Source organism: Chaetodon trifascialis, chromosome 7 (assembly GCF_039877785.1).
Source record: "Chaetodon trifascialis isolate fChaTrf1 chromosome 7, fChaTrf1.hap1, whole genome shotgun sequence".
NCBI lineage: Eukaryota > Metazoa > Chordata > Actinopteri > Chaetodontiformes > Chaetodontidae > Chaetodon > Chaetodon trifascialis.
This window is the reverse complement of record NC_092062.1, coordinates 12,032,273-12,051,689: the sequence shown is the minus strand read 5'-3', so window position 1 is coordinate 12,051,689 and position 19,417 is coordinate 12,032,273. Positions and strand designations below refer to the sequence as shown.

At 42.4% G+C, this 19,417-nt stretch overlaps 1 protein-coding gene across 1 annotated transcript in view; it reads right to left on the bottom strand.

Moving 5' to 3' along the window:
• The window catches only part of LOC139333925 (exostosin-1a-like), a 39,182-nt gene extending 22,250 nt beyond the window's left edge, over nt 1-16,932 (bottom strand). Inside the window, exon 1 of the mRNA XM_070966629.1 lies at nt 15,001-16,932. Coding sequence (XP_070822730.1) covers nt 15,001-15,953 — 953 coding nt within the window. The 5' untranslated portion in view covers nt 15,954-16,932. The remainder of the gene's footprint in view (nt 1-15,000) is intronic.
• Nucleotides 16,933-19,417: the final 2,485 nt, after the last annotated feature.

Below are 19,417 nucleotides of genomic sequence, written 5' to 3'. Positions count from 1 at the left end.
ATGTCAGGGCTGACATGTGAAGTCACGCAACATAAAGATGTCAGATCGGACAGCTCGGGTCAAATGATTTGACTGCAACGACTCAAGGGGAGACTTGTCCTGTTTTGGCGATAGCTGAGAATGATAATGAGAACTAAAATATTACTTAGAATGTATTCTGTATTCCAAGCAGGACATTAGCCTTGAGTATTATGTTGTATTCTTTAATGTGTTTATTGGCTGCCCTTAAGGGAAAAAAAAAGAGTTGTCTAGACTACCATTCATTGTTTTTATCGTTGCAGATCCAAGGAGGTGACTCACCAATGCTTTTGGGCTATAAGCTGACAAACTTAATAGATCTCTTGGTACAGCTATCAACTAGTCTCACCCAAAGGATGCAGACTGTTTGAATGAGGCGGCCATTGGCTGCCAGTTTCAGGTGGCATTCTCCTCTCCTTCCACTATATACTATATGGATGAATGCATGAATAATATACACTTTACACAAGTCTCAGGGTGGCCAGTAAGTGTGTCTCATTTGGAACAAAGGTAAATGTTGAGCAGACTGATCTGAGCATCAAGGAATGCTCTCAGTCAGTAACTGACTGCTGTTGGAGATCAAGCCTTACTGGTGCTACTGCTGCAGTGGCTGTTCTGCACAAGAGATAAGTCCAGGTTAGGAATGTCTCTGTTCCTGGGCCAAGCAGGGATGAATGAAGGAAGAGGATAGAAGGATGTGGGAAGGCAGACGAATGGATGGGAACTGAGGAAGGTGAAGGGAGGGTGGGATGTAGGGAAACATGAGAATAACAAAAGGGAAAGAAGATGTAAATGAAGGAGTGAACAGAATGCAGACGGAAATACAATCGGCACCAATGTGGAACAACAAACGCAAGCACCTGCATACTTTGCATTCTGTGAATGTATCAGCACGTGGACAGCTTTTTCAAACATCAATTTGTTTTTTAGCATTGTGAAAAAACCCTCTCCGCTCACACCACCTGCCACCTCCCTTTAATGAAAAAGCAACCATGACAATAGCCATGACAGGGAGAAGGGGACTTTGTAATGTCTCTCTTAGATCAGAGTATGGGATGTTATCAACTGAATTTGCTATCAATGCACCAACAAATGGACTTGTGGGCTGTGTCTGATCTGATCCAATCCATCATGGTGGGAGAGGGATTTAGATAAAGCCTGACTGCTGAAGCTAGGATCTGCCTCGATTGAGAGGTCCGTTTTAAAGCATTTTGTGCTTTTTGGTATGTGGGTGTGATTTGGGACAATATTGGAGAGGTAATACGTCAGCCAAACTGCAGGACCGTGGCATTATTTTTTCAGGACATACCAGGGGATGTGTTTCTGGGGAGAGAGGGATAGAGAGAGGAGTGGGGGAAGGAAAAAGGAGAGTTTATGTTGCTGACGTGTGCTGTCCATTTACACCTCAGTGGCCATTGCAATGAGTGTGAAATATGTCAAAATTACAATAACTCAAACAATCATAATTGGCCAATGGATACCACCAGAGGCAAATGAGAAAATGTTTTACTTTGTAATTTAGGTGAGGTAACCCTTCAAAAACACCACATGAAAAAGAGAGAAAATGGAGTTTATCCAACCTGCTGATGTCAAGCAGCCTCAAATGCACTGGAAATAGAATGGCTGTAAGTGCGAAGCCAGTGTGAAGTAATGAGCAGAGCTGCTTCATTCTGCTGCTCGGAGAGTAAATTAGTGTCTCGCCAAGTCGAGCCGCCAAAAACGAAGTGTAAACACAGTCTTTTAGCTCTCAAGAGGGAAAAGATGATTACCTCACAATTACGAGACCACAGAGGAGAGAGAAGCCCCATTGCCTCGGTGACAGAAAGAGAGATTACAGGGTGGCGGCAGTACTAATGATGATGGGAAAAGGGAAAAATACTGCAGTTCATCCCAGAGGACACACAAAAGTGCAGCAACCAGCAGAAATTTGTGGCACTTAGCTAACGCATTGGCAATGCTCTTCAAAATGAAAGATGAAGAGGGAATGCCTTATTTATTGAATGTCTGCTGCAGATTTAAACAATCTTTTTTTTTTTCTCAAAGCGTTGCGATATCAACATCCACAGAGGCATTCAACAGGTTTCTATTTCAGGAAAGCGGCACTCTGTGGCACAGTTCAACTCAATTTGTGCATCCGTTTATTTCCTGGTAGGAAATACTGCAAGGCCTGTCAAATTATTTAACAGTAAGTCAGTAAATTGATCAGTGCAGCAAACATGGTAATCAATACCATTATCTAAATACACTTTGATTTGTATGATACATGGATGACGTGCATTTCCAACCTGCACTGACATCTCTGGACCACAGTCATTCTTAGAAAGGCTTAAACTGGAGGGACCAGCTTTGTCATATGCCACTACCTGACACCCCTCATGTTTTAACCCAACTAACAGATCTTCACTCGCTAATGTGATGACTGCAGGGGAGGAAAGCCTAATCCTACACTGATACCATGATACACAACATAGACACCTACACATTTACTGGCTATCACTGACCCAAGTGAGGGCACAAGTTAATGTCTTAAAAATATGTCTTTCATACAGCAATTACAGAAAGCTAAAATATATAAAAGGAAAGGAATAGTGCAAAACTATAGACACATTTTACTGACCTTCAATCAGATGATCACAAAAATATCTAAAAAATTAAATGTGGTAAATATCACAGAGTTTTATAATCTAGCTAAAAATGAATATGCCAAAATTGCTGCCAAATGCAGGATGTAAAATGGGTTTAACTGTCAGCCCTCAAAAAATATTTAAGGTCAAGCGGAAGGCGGAGGAGGATGAGATGGGTTGACAACAGTTGCAATTACTGTGAGTCACTTAAAGCACTGTCATACCCTGTGACAATCAGCACTTTTTAATTCAGCAGGACATGCACACTGCGTCTACCATATTAGAACCATGTAAACAATATTAAGCTCCAGCTGCTTTTGTTCAGTCATGTTTCAGCTGTCGAGAGCCTGTGAATGTCTGTCACTGGCAACTATTTTAAGCGCTTGTTTTCTCCCCTCCATCTATGCACTGTAACCTATTCCTTCCATTCTTTTACCAAGCTGCCAAAAGCATCTGGAGGAGTTTTTAGACAATCTGACAACAAAACCCATCCGATCCAATGCAATTATTGCTTTTAAGTGAGATAACCCACCAGATGTACAGAAAAATGCTGGTGCACACATCATCACTGGCCTCTCAATGTTACACTGAAGGACAAGTTAAGCTGATCTCAAGAGAGGAATTAGACTGCATAACAGTACTTTCTGAGGCAGCTGAATTCCTCTGTATCCACACTGACACACTGGCCCAGAACAAAGGTTTACCATCTGTTAATGAATTCCACAGCCAGCAGTGCTTGCTGCTGCGGGCAGGTAATTAGTTTGAACAGCAGGAAAGATCAAAGACAACACTTCCTGTCGTGCCCTCTGGCTGTGACCTCACAAGCGGAAGTTGCACATTTCACTGAGTGACTCAAGCAAAGAAACTGTATGAAGCTTAGCCAACAGGCAATCAGAGTCACAGCAACTTATCCGTTTGATAAAACAGAAAGTTGTTCACAAACAAAGCAAATGTGTAGAGTCTCAAGTAAATATTTACTTGTTTGCCACCAGTTCCACATTTTTCCTCATTCTTTTCCTTTTCTTCTAGAAATAATTTGACACTGCGGCAAAGAACAGGATGAATAAGGCCACCATTTCACAGAAGAGTTCAGACTGTCACATACCCAGGGTTATCGTCATATCTGCTGATCTTCCCGTCCTCTCATAGTGCCAGTTGAAGCCCCTATCTTACAAAAAGGAGTCCAAAGAGGACAGCGAGAGATAGCATATCTGTGCGTGTGTTTGTGTGCCAGTTTTATCTGATGATCCAAGTCGCTACTCGGCCAAGCCCTGCAACATGGTGGCTGGTAATTTTTCAATGCTGCCAAGTGTGGTTACATTGACAAAGCACAACATGGTCCCACACGGTGATGATGATACATTGCCAAAGTACTTCTGAGAAGATACAAGGACAATCACACTCATATGGCCCAACTCTTCAGGATAAGTCAGTCAGTTCCTCTCTCCAAATCTCCAAAACAGAAAGGCAATTTATTATTGTACTGTAATCCTCCTCCTCCTCCTCCATTCCAACAACAATAAATTAAATATTAAAAATATATTTTGTAGCACAGAGTCAAGAGTTGCAGAGATTTAGAGACTATGTCTGTGGGCTTGGCAGGTCTACCCTCTGCACTGACTGGAGGATTAAAAGCCCATAGGATTTGGCTGGTCGTGGTTTAGAGTGCTGCTTAATTCTGCATGTAGCTCTCACAACATATTTCATTGTACATGAGGGATAATTGAGAAAGCCCCTGTCATGCTGAGCAAGCAACTTATCTGAGCGTTTGAAAGGACTGTAAATGTGCCTCATGAGACACGCAAACAGTCGCTTGCTGAGTGATGCGTCAGTTCCATCTCTGTCCCTGGATGCTCCACCAGATTACTTTGGTCGAGAAACCTATCAAGTATTAAATCTACTTTGTTATTTCTTAGCGTCTTTATCACATCCAATGTCACGAAAGGCATGTTCAGATTTGGCCCAACCTTTTTCATGCACAACTATCAACCAGTCACATGATTCATCTCAGGTGATGGCACCAGAGAAAAACATACCTTAGACCAAAGATTTAAGGTGGACCAGAGAGCTCTTTTTCCACACCTTCGCACAACAGCAGCTTTGCATTAGGGGATTTTATGGGATGTTATCGTGTAGTCAGCAAATGTACCAAAAATGCTGCCTGCTGTCAGGACAATCCTCTCCAATCAGGTCAAGTGCCAAAAATCCATAAAAATGGATTTAGATCACTTCTCTATTACTACCCTTCATGAAGGTCATCTCCATCACCATAAAGCGCTGCTTGTGTTTCACTACCATTGATGTTTCACTTTTTCCAGACCCTAACCTTCTTAGATCCAAGTTTACTTGGCTGCACCCCCAACTTTCTGCCATGCCGTTCCATCCAGTCCAATTTAATCATATCTGTCAAGAAGCAAGGAAATGATATGTGCCTCCACGTGATGACAGAAAAGCTCTTCCTGGAATGGACCACACTCTGTGCCTGGCACGTTGACATCCCTTTCCTTATTCCACTCTCCCAGCATTCCACATGGAATGCATCACCTGCACATGGCTGCCAACGACAAGACATATATCATCTTGTGGGTTCAAGCTGAAGTTGAATCAGAGAGAGTGCAGGAGAGCACTACAACCACTAAAGCACCTGCTCAAGTTCACAAAACTAAAATGACTATCAATAATGCCACAAGTTGCCAGATTTCAACCCTTCTTAAATTAGGCTGAACTGGGTCTCACTAAGTCACTGACATAGAGCTGAAGTCAAGGTAACGTAGAGCTAGCTACTTCGCAGGCACTGGTTGTAATTAATGAGTGCTGAGACATGAACACTGATGGCAATACCCGGTGTTCACCCTCAACCTCCCTCTCCATAAATCCTGGCAGTGAAAAATGAGATGGCCATCAATTGAGAGGTGAGCAGACTGAGTTCTGTTCCCTTTCGGCAGTTTCCGGGATTAACTAAAAAACTCCCAGTTCAATGACCAATGAATGAGTCCCTATCTCAACAAAAAACTCATCTTTGGGATCCCAGGAAGAAAACAAAAATACTCAATGAGACTCAATGCAACATCTGGCCAACAACAACACACCAAAGTGAAGCCTCTTGTGTCTAGCAGACAAGATTAGTGACTCTCTGACAGCTCCAGAGTTACCTTTTGTAGTCGGGGTAGGGGGTTGGCAAGCTAATTGATGATCACTCTCAGAATGGACTGGGCCTATTCCACTACTGAATAACATTAGATGCGCATATTTTCTGAATTTGTCAATATTCTGTGAGCTGCATGGGAAGCTTTGGTGGGCCAAATGTGGCCAGCTGACAACCACTGATGGAAATTATTATATGGATAAAGCATACACACGCATAAGCAGATTTAGACAGCATGCCTGCATACATGCAAACAATTCCTTTGGTTTACTAACAGCTGATAATTTAAATGTTTGTAGTATATTCAGTATAGTATTCAAGTTAGCAGCATTGTTCTTTAAAAGCAATAACAGTTTATCATTCAGTTGATCCCTGGGTGCTTCAAAACAGATCATCTTTACAGGTGGTTCATATGGCATTCATCCATCCACAGCATCTCTTCTTTACTTAGAGTACAGTAGAAAGTGACAGCTGGTCAAGGCAACGGCATTCTGCACAGGACATTAGCTTGACTCAAAGTAATGATGTTGTGAGTAAACAGGATGAGCTTTAGCTCAATAGGTCAGCCCACGTGCCTTCTGTCTTCATCTGAAGTCAGAGGCAGTATAAGGGAGTTGTATGGAATAACAATGCCTGCCATGTGATAGCCTGGATGCTTGGTTATCCGCTTTCCTGCATTTGTTTCCATAGCTATCACTTACTATGAGCTCTTAAAATATGAGCAGCTTGTAATCCCCAGGCTCTACAGGAAACGGTACATCATCCATCTAGTTCAGCTCTTCACCTCCTTAACACAAGGCTATGGGCCATTAGACCTATAGGCTTAATAAATCCCCTCTTAGACAGTATTCATCAGCCAGAAGATCTGGTTGATTTATTTTATGTACTTTGAAACAGAAAATGTACAGAAGCTTTTTTGAATTTATGTATTTGCTACAGTATAAGAATCTTTGAAACATCCAACTGTCACATATAACTACTTAAAACTCAACAAGAGGAAATAAAAGATAAAGTTTGCAGAGGTAAAGATGAAAGTAGATAGAGCTGGGTGAGTCATACTGACATACATTTCCTGTTCCATTGTCTGTCATCATTAGGAAAGATAATCACCAGCAGACAAAAGATATGAAACTTGTTCCCAATCACAGCATTCAGAAGAGCTCATCTCAACTCAGTCTTGTCAGTGGCTGATTGTGCCTGCATTTTCCTCTGTGGGATTCAACCTGTTTACAGACTGAGAAACAAGATGGGGATGCAAACAGCCAGTAGAAAAGATGTCAGATTATGTGGGATTTATACAACAATCAGGTGTGAAATTAGCAACACAAATTAAACTGGCAACACAATGTATTGCAAAATGTTCTTGATGTGATAGGCTGCAATACATGCCTATGTATAGCTCATCATCTCTATTTTTCAGAATGACTATAAGAGAAAACATAAAACTGATAAGGTACAGGTGGAACTGAGAAGCAGTAAGCACCAATTTAGAAACCAAGACCAAGCTGAGAGATTAATGCAACTTCAGGGAACAGGAAACTGCATGAGGGCCTTGGGGTTACTCAGCAAAAAAAAAGCTGCTGCTGGACCTCTGTGTTGTATCTTAAGCCCCCTCCTTTGCTCCACGACCTGCACTTTCACTTTCATACACATACTGGCCCAGCAAAACACCTCTGAAACAGCATTAAAAACACTGACCACTCCAAAAGTTTTGTGCGGTCATGTAAATGTCATGTGTAGGCCTTCGTCGATGAAGAGAAAACATAATCTGTGTGGAGCGGTTTTGTGGTCTACCAGCCTCCTTCACTGCTGCTGCATCATTCAGCTTTTACCAGCAGGGCCAACTGTCGATGGTTTACTGGCAGAGATGAGTTACCAAGGGTGGCAACTGGAGGAGTCTTCCAGAAAAGGGGATAATGTATTATAAAACAAGCAGATGGAAAATAAAAATGACACATGATAAAATAAAAAAACTGAGGATCACGACCACAAAACCAAGCAACTACTATTTTTCCATCTAGCCAGGGGCAGCTATGACACACCAAACTACTGTAACCATCAGTTGTTAGTTATCTGTGGCCAAAAATGGCCTGTAGTTTCTGCGATGTGAGTAAAATGAATCAGCTGCAGAAGCATCCTCTGAAAGAGTGCTCTGACTAGCATTTCAGCTTTGACTGGATCACACATTTCACAGCATTTATGTTTTTCCTTCACCTTCTCTTGTCTTCCTTACCTAAAGCAGGCACAGCAGGTGATCATCTGACCACTGGCTTTCATATTTGTGTGTGTTCAAGTGCAATTTTGCTTAAAGACACAATTTTAGCCTATGTGCAAAGTATCTGTGGCTCTACCTGCGGTACCGTTGGAACTGATATCTACCTTCCCCAAAACTACACATCAGGTTTATGGAAAACTATGATGCTTCTGGTGCTGGTAAAGATTACTAACACTGGGGACAACATGGAGCAACTTTAAGAGGCTTATTAATCATCTCTTTTTCAGTAAAGCTTAGCAAATTATTTTGTAATCTCACAACACTATAGTGCCATGCAGCTTTCCGACCATTTCCATGTGTTTGGCTTGAAGCATTCCAAACAAAAAAGGAGAGCAAGTCAAAAGTTAGGCTATAAAATAAACAGTATAACCCTGAACAGGCACACGAGGAGCCTGTTTAAAGAAAAAAGATCTGACTGCTGGTCAAATGTCCAGAAATAGCAGACAACTGTGAAAAAAGGCATTTAAAGTTAATGTGCAGGAACTCAGAGATCGACCATCCTCCCCCAACGATTATCGTTTTCCCCAAGCCCTACAAAGCTTGCATCAAGTTGGCTAGCATCCCTCTGCCAGGGGCTTTGGCCAATACTGAGGATTAAAACCCTGCAAGTCTATAAATACACCTAGCAGACCAACGTCAGCACCCAGCCAGCTATTGCACTCACCTCTCGCTGCTGGATGGCTGGCATGTGTTTTTCCTCTTTTCTGCTTCTCTCTTGCTTTTACTTTCTCCCTCAGTTTCTCAGACTCTTGCTGCTCTCTCTTTGTGTTCCCATTTTTCCCTCCAACTCACTCTCTCAGTTTGTCTCCCACTCCTCTGTGTCTCTCCCCTCATCTCTCACTCTATCCCTCTCGTACTCTCTCGCTTGGCAGGGCCTCTTAATTGGAAACAAGCTGTGAGAGGGCTTTCAGTTTGAGGTTAAAATTGCATCTGACCTGCCTCCTGCTGTATCTTTTCTTCTCTCCTTTGGCTGTATTACAGCCTTGTACACAGTGGCTCAGTGCAGATGTCTGAAGGACAGAGTGCGGTGAAGAGTGAAGCAAAAAGTTGACTCTACCCGCTGGCTGGAAATAGCAGGGACATGACAGGTAAACAAGCAAAATGGAGACAGACTGTAGCCAACTTGCCAAACAAATATGTGTTATATAACTTGACATTTTCAGTCTTTGAAGAACATGCACCATCAATCCAGACATTTAAAGTAGGACATGTAATTATGAACAAGGAGGTAGCTTAGAGACACTAATACATCATACCTGATACAAACTTTTACAAGTCAAAATGTGTCACCTTTTTATAATGCAAGAATTCAGTAATATCCCTTGACTCAACCGTTCGCACATATGTAATGTACAGATATAAAACACTTAGCAAATGTAGACCAATCCTAAAAAGAACATCCTTCACTCAGACCAAAGCACCCAGATGAAAAGACTTGGCGAAGTGCCAGTTCCTATCACTACTAATGCCGGGATCAGATTACACGAATCAAGCCTGACTTTGACTATTTTGTTATGTATGGCGTATTACCAGCATCGTGACGATCGTGAATGACAATTTAGCGTCTAGACCCAAGTGGTGTGACATGCTAAATGACCTGCTGCGCAGCATCTGGGACGCCCCACAGCACCCAGACGAAAAGACTAGCATGTCAGAATTTTTTGACACGTCTGCTTTGACATGTCCCACGACATGTTCCTGAGTGTTGACTAATCAGGTGCTCTCTCCAGAGCAGAACAATGGGAAAGAAGAGGAGGTATGCTGAAGTTGCTGCTGTCAGGTGGGACAATGAAAGAGAGGAAAAGTTTGTTGAGGTGTGGCAACAGTACCCCTGCCTATCTGATGTTTCCTCGGGGGAGGAGGACCGAGTCAAAAAAGACAAATGTTGGCTAGAAATAGTGGAAGCACTTCATCAACCAGGCGAGTAGCTGCCTATGCTGTCATATCATAATCCCTGGTCAAAACTGCGGGAATATGCTCATCATTTCTAATTCCAGATCTAACACTAAAGTAGCCTGTTTGGTGCGGCCAAATCAAAGACACAGTAGTCTGATCCTGGCATAAGAGAACGTAAATGAGTCACAAGCACAAGCAAGCAAGCAACACAAGAGGCGGATTGTTTTGCTTACTTTAGTTTTAGCATGTTATCTGAGCTGTTAGAGGACTGAAATTTCAATATGGGAGAATAGAGTTTAGAAATACTATGCAGTAGCAAAAATCAATTAAAACTGTCACCAAAACAATCAGACAGTGTACCATGCAAAGCAGCATCCAGATGTAACTGGATGTTTCCTTCAAACAGGCCTGACATGTACAGTACACAGCACATCAAATACATTTCTACATTTCAAGACAACATCTGGAGAATGAAGTCTGAACTATTATGCAAAAATGACATGGCCATTACATGGTAATTATGGTGAGAGGCTGCATTCAGTCTGTCACAACTTCCTTGTTGTCAGTGGGAGAGGATAAGAGGGATTTGTTACACAAAGGGCCATAGCCAGGCACAGAAACTATTACTTCCACCCAGTTAGACCACAGACTGTACTGTCTGACCCATAGTGCTACAGGACAGTGCAACTCACTCATTATTATACACATCAACCTGCATCGAGAACTCAGTACTCTCCAGAGATTGTGGAAACTGCCATTTGAGCTAAATCTGAAGACTGTTTTGTGATCTCTGCTTTATGTCAGTGAGATAATACTGAGTGAAATGAGAAGAAATGTAACACGCCTCTAGCTGTTCAAATATCTGACTTGTTTTATGAATTGGCTAATGTCTGCTAACAGCTGCTTAATCCAGGGAGATATTTTAAAAGCTCAGCTGAGTTAATATTTTTCAAGTTTGCACTATACTAAAACCATCTTATTCCACCGAGTGCAGGTTCGTGCTATATATTGTGTATATTGACGACTGAAGGGATGATCGACAATTGATTTTTTGCCCTACGCGATATAAAAGCGAATTTGACTTACTATCAGAACTAAGATTGTATAAATATAATCAGTAGAATCTGCCCCTACTGAACATTTAGAGATGTTTCTGGTGGAGTGGTATGTCCACACTTTGAGCCCTGTGCATCAGCACAAGTGACAAGTGAATTTAAATCTTTAATTACAAACTGGTTTGCCATCTTTTCTCCGTGGATGTGAAACCCCCCATCTCTGCTCTCCATATGCCCACTCACCAAAACTTGAGATTGTGATAATAATGTTAAAATAAACATGATGCTGTTATACTGTTGCACCAAACACAGACACACGGACTTCTACATAGCTTACAGAAAGGCTGTGTAATATCCTACGACTCACCTTTGGCACCTGGGCGAAACCCATTACATCCCCTAACACAAGATGTCACGTTTTTCTTGGACACCAGGGCAGTGTGACGGTACATACTGTGCAAGAAATGTGCACACTGGTAGAGATACCATTTTCCACAGCGGGGTGATCAATTAAGCCATATTTACGCACCGGCATTCACAGTGCATGTAGGGACACAGTGCATCAGGCCAGGGACATAGAGCAGGTCTGGGTATGATTACTGACTGAAAATAATTCAGCTGTTGGGGACTAATGAATTAGCCTGGTCAGACATAATGTTAACCATTAACCATTACCAACCAACCCCACCCAACTTACACTCCAAACAGACTAAAAAAACCTTATTGTGATGACAGGGTTTTCATGGACCACTGTACTGCTGATCAGAGCGAAGAAAGCTACTAATAAATAAAGCCCAATATAGCAACAGAAGGAGGAAAATTGTTATTTTTAAAAAAGCTGCCTACAATATACACAGATCAGGATGAAGCGCACCAATACCACAGCGTAAAACACCTTCTAGTAGATGATTAACATTGATTACACTTTATTATGAAAAAAGTCATCTGAAGGGAAACAATATGATTAATAATTCATGTATAACTGCATCAGCACTGCACATTGGTAATCTTGGCAGGTGATGTATGAAAATACTGAATTCAATACGAAAGCTAACGTTGTTTGACAGAATTCATTCACAATCTTCAAACAGTATGAAACCAAAGTCCGAGGTAGGTAGAATGTGAGAGAGGGCTATTATTGAACGCACACATTAACAAGACAGTAACTTGCCAAATAACTTCGAGCTGTGTTCTGTAAAATCACTGTTCACTGCAAGATATTTTCTGCCAGATCCGGTCCAAACAAACTTCTCATAAAAAATGCATAACTGTCTCAGAGATGCACTTTTCACTTTGCCTCCTCTGTACATAATAAACCACAGAAAATTAGTCAGTTATGAAAACTTTGGAATCCAATTTCATACGTTGTAGTGAATGAGCATCCACTCAAAACAGCAAAACCACAGTTTACTACACAAGGTTTTATCCTTTTTGCCAAAGCAACCATATTTGTCTATGACTGACTGGATAGTGGAAAGTCCAAAGACATGACATTTAACAGCCATTGCTACTGCCCTTGGCTAAGCTGTGGTTAGATCCAACAGATCAGATATCCACACTATTGACACTTCACACTGTAAAACTGCAGAAATCTGAGTTTGGAATTGTGATCTGAAAAAGACAGAAGCTGTGCTTTCCTTTATGCAAACAGTGGTCCATATTATGTCTTGTCTTGAGGATGTGTTTTGACTAACTGGATCATAATGTGAGTAAGGGACCTGTAAGTTCATATGTTGGTGCATGATAAAAGTTTCACTAATGGTTATTGTTGGGCTTAGAAGAGGAGTAAAATTTTTAATTTGAAACTGTAATGTATGCTCCTCACTACTTAAATGTAAGAACTCTTTGTAACCGTATTCATTTTAAGTGACATACAGACTGTCGGGGCTCCATCAATACAAGGAGATGGTACAGTCAGGATCAGTAAAGTAATTTTACTTAATTTGACATGAATTCTACAGTGGACTAGAGATCAAGCCACAGCCTGTTGACTGATACTGATGTGGCTTACTGAGTATGTACTGACTGAGAATTACTGAACATACTGTAGCCATTCAATGAAGCTAAGCTGGCGAGGGCTAGAGAGATACCCAAAGCCTGTTTCTCCCCCAATGCTACTTAATGACAGGAGGATTAATTTTTCCTTTGGGTTATGGCTCTGATGCCACCCATCTCACTGTGTGAAATCACTCCCCGGCAGCGCTTGGTAGCAAGCAGTGAGCTGGCAGAAGGGGGGAGAGAGAGAGGGAGAGAGCGAGAGCAGATAGCTCACGTCTTAGGGGTGATATGGAGAATGTTTTTCTGCTGAACCAACGAATGAACCTCATAAGCTGATACTTACCTACAAAAGCAGACACAAACATGAGAATCCTCTGAGGATCAATGCTAAGAAAACACATAAGACATCATGATATGAAAACACATCAGAACCAGTAAATGATTAGACGACAGAAAGGAAACAACTTAACTCATTCTCACTGTCATACATGTTGCAGCCTGGTTTCATAGCACACCCCTTAACATGCTATGAAATTGTCCATTATCCAAACTAAACAACTGACAACAACAAGGTAAAGAGTTGACATGGGGGTCAATCACAGCAGGCCCCAAACAACGTAGGGGTCACACAGGACACGGGTTGGGGCCAGGGCATTCCTGGCTGATGCAGTTGGGTTTGTCTGGGAAATGACTGAGCAAACAGGGGCCAGAGTGGCTTCCCCTTACTGGCACCAGCGCTTTGTCCCCACTAATCCACTCCAAAGAGCCACAGTCAAACACCCAGCGCCATACAGTCACCAGTAACAACACAGCACAGTCTGGGGGGACACGAAATGAATCCCACTGGCCAAAGCAGGGAGACAGACGCCAGTTTGCTCATCAGATTTGGGCACAAAAAACAGTATGGCTTAACTGTAGGACTTGGTGATGATCACAACTTTCTGAGGTGCAATGTTGTCTTCTGCAGGGACAGAGACTTGTTACAGAGACAACATTAATGAGTATTATATAACTTTTCAGCTGGTCAGACTTGTCACAAATTTGCCCATTTACTTGCACATAAAATTGTTATTTGTGTGCATCATGAGAGCTGGTAGCTGAATGTGTCCATTCCTGTATTGTATTGACAATTTCTGTCAGTGAGCATCAGCACTCATAGTACACTGACAGGCAGAAAGGTGGAAATGTTGAGAGCCAGAGAAGCAGATTTATCCACCGCTGAATAGCAGGCTGTATGGACAGATGGGGATATCTATTGAATTGCGGCTGACATTAAAGCAAATCTACTTATCTGTGCCTTGTGATGTGTAATTTGGTAAATAAAGTCATATGATAGGAGGACTACTTAAAAGTGGCAAATCACTGTTGGCCACAAAAGCATTTCTGTTGCTGTTGAGTAAATCAGATACACAAAATAAATGCAAATTAAATAAGGAAAAAAGTGGGCTCTATACAGCTCTCAGACCATGCTGCATTTAGAAATAGTCTCATCAAACTGCTTAATTTCTGCAAAGTATAATGACAAATTAAGTGCATGACATCCTGGACTTACAAACACAAACAGGATGACAACAATATATGATCAGAAAAAGGAAAAAATATTAACCAGTGTAATGAACAGTGTTCTAGGATCATGGACCTGATCAGACCCCTGCCAATTTCATACACCACGACATGAGTTAACCCCCCCATCCCACTGTTACACAGAGCCCATCTTGAAAATCTAAGGAAAAATCCAAGGAGGAAGCTGGTGTTCTGCCAAAATGTCAATGAGACTGAACACGAACCTTGTCATTATTAGAGATGGACAGAGTGTCTAATAGTGTGAGCTGAAGCAGGAAAACCTAATGTAAAACCACCACACTGACAAAACATGAAATCAAGACAGAGTGGGAGAGAAAAACAGACCCATACAACAACTATTTGGTCTAAACTGAAAAGGAATGAGACACCCTCTTGTTGTAAAATTAACAACTGGAAACTACTTACTTGTCATACTCTGAGTTGTCTCTGTCACATCGTGCATCCTTGTGCTTCTGCCAGTCCTTCCCATGTTTACAGGTGGTGAGGAGGACCACATCCTCTGAGTTATGAACATGATACAAAGCGTTCCTAGTGTCTGAACCTATTCCGGTTAGGTACCTCTTCCCCTTAAAAACAAGCATGTACTTCCTATATGGGGGAATGGTGTTATGTTTCAGGTAGCCCCTTTCCCCTCCTGTCCTTGGGTGGTCTTTGGAAAAAAGAGGGATAGAAACGTCAAAGTTTGGCCTAAAGTTCTCTGTGCTGATGCTGGCCTTGGCCAACATGGCAAGGCCGATGTCGAAGCCAAGGTCTTCTGTGTAGTCTGGCCAGGTGCCAGAGTATAAGTTGAAGATGATGTGGTTTTTGCCCCCATTCCATAGAGGAAGGCTCTGGATTTTTGCTTTCAAGTTGTGCACATATTGAGGTGAAAGCTGGTCCCGGTCAAGAGTGTCTAAACTCAGGACAAACAGACATGCCTGTCCTGGGTCAGGTGTGTAGAACCTTGATCCTTCAATAGAGGACAAAATATTCTGATAACTCTCTGACATCTTCTCCCCTTTCTGCTGGGGGTAGATGTAAACTTTAAATCCATTCCTCTCACACAGGGAGTAATCAAAACAGGAATTCATTCTGCAGCGTTTTCCAGCGTAAACGCCTGAGTTGGCGTCCCTCTTCTGTCTAGGAGATATGTGTTCATTGTGATCATCGCTCCGGTCTTGCTCCCAGGAGCTGAAAGGCTGCAGGGACCCCGGGAAGCGACGCCACCGCGCCCCGGGATGATAGCCGGTGAGGCTGCGGTCATCACGCCGGCTGGGACCCCGTCTGGATAGCGGGACTTGTATCCCCCCAAAACAAAACAACAGAATGAGACACGCACCGGCGGAGAAGAGGGTTAAGTACCGTTTTTTGGCCTGCATGTGTCCTACGATCTGGGATAAGATGTCTGGTGATAAATCCAAGAAGTCCCCAAGTTCTGGTTTCACCACCTCCTGCGGGATTGTTCCGCCATCTTCCCCCGGGCTGCAAGGGTTGTGCGCTCACGTCTCCCACCTTCTGCTTCAGATGCCTTTCACAAGTCCGGGAACTGATCCAAAGCATGTGGGCGATTTATAATGTTCATCCACCTCGTCTCCTCTTCAATAGTTGTATCGAGTAACTGACATCAGTTTCTGCAATACGACAGAGAGACCCGATCCACCTGAAAACTGGGGTCTAACGTTAACGTTAAAGTGGCACCCCACTTTCCTTGGTACATTACATTTACTTTGCTCTTTTACTACAGACAGAGTTAAACTAAAACCGAGCGGTAACGAATAACAATATTGCACACAATTAGTACAGACGTCGGTTACGTTAATACAGCAGTGAGTGCAAGACTTGTTGCCTAGACAGTTAACTATTGTCCCTACTGGAAATTAGCGACCAAACGGGCACTGAGCCCTAAACATTCAACATACCCAGTCTGAGACGCTTCCACAATTGTTTGACTTAACGTCACGAGAGATAAAAGTACTGTTTGCTAAATCTATACAGCTAATTCATCCGTCCGATTTAGCTAGCTAACGTGCTAACAAACTGGCTAGTTTCTGAAAACATTCTCAGCTAGCTTGTTAGCTAAGCGCTTGCATCAAAGTAACGTTAGCTTTAAAGCTGGTTGGAAGTAAGGACAGCCAGGCAGTCCCTCTTCTCCTCCTAAGAAACATGTCTCTTCATTCGCAAAACTTGTCCTTTCGCTCTTCCCACAAAACCGACAGGGTAATTTTTCCGAAAATTTCTTGAGTCGTGTGGAATATTCAGTGGCTCACACAAACAAATACAAGAAGTGCAGGAGATACTGCAAACCAAGCAGAACAGCACGGCAAGTCCCACCACAACGCTTGCTGATGATGATGTGACGTCCGTCCACGGCGTACGGTGCGTTCCCATTGGCTGGCGTCATATCTAAGGCAGGCGGGGTTTCCAGTGCACCCATTCACATCCAGGGAGAAGGAAACTGAGCACGGAAGGAGGGCAGAACAGTTACTGCACTGATTTACCACAGAGATCTACGAGCGCATGTTTCTGGTTTGCCAGTTTAACCATTTCAGGCAATATAAGACATTGAGAAGTATTCTTGAATACCGTTTTTTGTTTGTTTGTTTGTTTTTTGGCAGTCTATAGTTTATTTGAAACCATCAGAAGTAGACTTTTTAAGACATCTAATACCTACTGCATTGCAGTAAAATGCAATAAGCTCATCATATCACACAGTCTTGATTAGCAGATGGCCTAGTTGTCATGTAAAATGCCAGCTTTGTTTCCAAGTTTCCAGCATGAACTCTAAAATAAAAAACAACATGTATCCAAAATGATTTCAGGTTAAATTAAATCCCTCTTGGACAATTATATTGCTTTTGAGGTTAACAATGAATAATTAGATAACTACAGGAAATACCCTACAGACAAAATAACAGGCTGCACTTCTGAGAAATATTATACTGTTTGTTTTTTTCATATAAGGTAGGTGTGTTCATAGTAAAATATTCAGGATCTAAAAAAGGTTAGCAATTGCAGCACTAACCTTTACTGTACTGTATGGCCACCATGAACTGGCTGGTGGGCTGATACCATGCCTCAAAGAGACTTTGGCTTCAGGTCCCTGTATGAGCAAGTGATTCTACAGCTGAGAGACTAAATACTAAAAAGCAGGATGTCTACAAGATTTGAGTGTTGGATTCTAAGACCTTCAGCTATTTTTTTTACAGGACAGTCCTTTTTCATCATCAGCATGCATTTGTCCTGCGGAGGTGCCCTTGAGCAAAACACTGAATCCCTGAGTCATACCAGTGCTGCTCTGTAGCCAAACATGACCTCTGACCCTTGTGTTGGGAGGATTATGCAAGAGGAGAAATTAATCATTTTCATCCTAAATAGAAATAGCATATAATAGAAAACATTGGGTAAAAATAGAATAGAGTTGGCCCTGAGAGGAACTGCACCAGTGAACGAGGACCAGCAGGACAATGGCACCGGAGTGCATTAGCCAGGTCTTTTCTGGCATGTAGTAAGCCATGATGTGTTTTCACAGCTGCTGTGGTCTGAAAGACTACAAGTGATTTTGCAGAAGCGGGGAAAGAGCAAGGAGGAATGTGAAGCTGCGTTCCTCAGGAGCTGTGGACCAGCTATCTGCACTGCCTCAGTTCCCCATGGACCACTGATCAAAGACAGGGAGGGATATGATGGCCACCTCCTCATTCTCTACCTCCTCCCTTTTCTCTTTGTCTCTCCTCTTTCTGTCTCACCCACCCCACTCCTGCCATTTCTCTCTCTTACTCTCTATCATCCCCTCTGCTGCTCTCTGACATTCTTTCCATCTCTTCTCTCTTTCATCCCTTCAACTCATTTGCGAAGGGGGTGTTGCCAGTGACTGATGTGAATAGATGGATGTTCCTGAGCTTTTGCCACCACAATGATCAGATGTGCATTGTTTATATGTCACTGAATTCTAATTCAAGCTCTTTAAAGTGGTCTGTCCATGTGTAATTGTGACAGTCCCTCACTTAACACTTTGAAATTGATAATTGCACTTTCAGTAGGCTTATGTGGATGCCTCACTTCAAAACCAATGTGATGACAGATGAAAGACAAATCAACAAAAAATATAGACAAATGGATGCCAGAAAATAATAATAAAAAAACATTCCTAAAAACATCTGCAGGATTCTGCTTTTGTTTAGCTATTATCTGCAGCTTAATGAGAATGTGGAGATGCCGTCTCCCTGCTGTTGCATTGTGTTGCTGAACTGAGCACTGGCCAGATTTAGAGCAGCAAGGCAACTGAGCCAGAGCAGCACTCCCACTGTGTAATACATACAACCATGCCAATATCTAATTTGGATGCACCCAGGTCAGCATAGTTTTCCCAGCCAGCCAGAGAGCCAGTCAGTCAAGCAACTAAACAGCCAAATGGAGATTTATTATTTCCTTCTGAGTACATTTTGAGGTCATTAATTTGCTTTTTGTCAATAACAGTAATGCAACGCAGATTTGTTATTGAAAATTCCCCCCACATATTCACAGAAGAATATCACTGTGTGGTATGCACAAGAGCCCCCCATACATATACTGTACAAGACTACACACAGGCAACATGAGCACACATACGCACACACAGTCATTTGTGGATGTGTAAATGCTGTGTGTGTGTGTGTGTGTGTGTGTGTGTGTGTGTGTGTGTGTGTGTGTGCCTCTTTCATGTTGAGCACAGCCTTGGATGTGGTAATTTAATGTCCCCTCCTGACTGAGGCTGACAGCCTTGGTGAGGAACCTCATCCATCTGTGTTGATGCACAAATGCACAAATCACATCTGAGCATAACAGGACGAACAGTGAAATGAAGGGT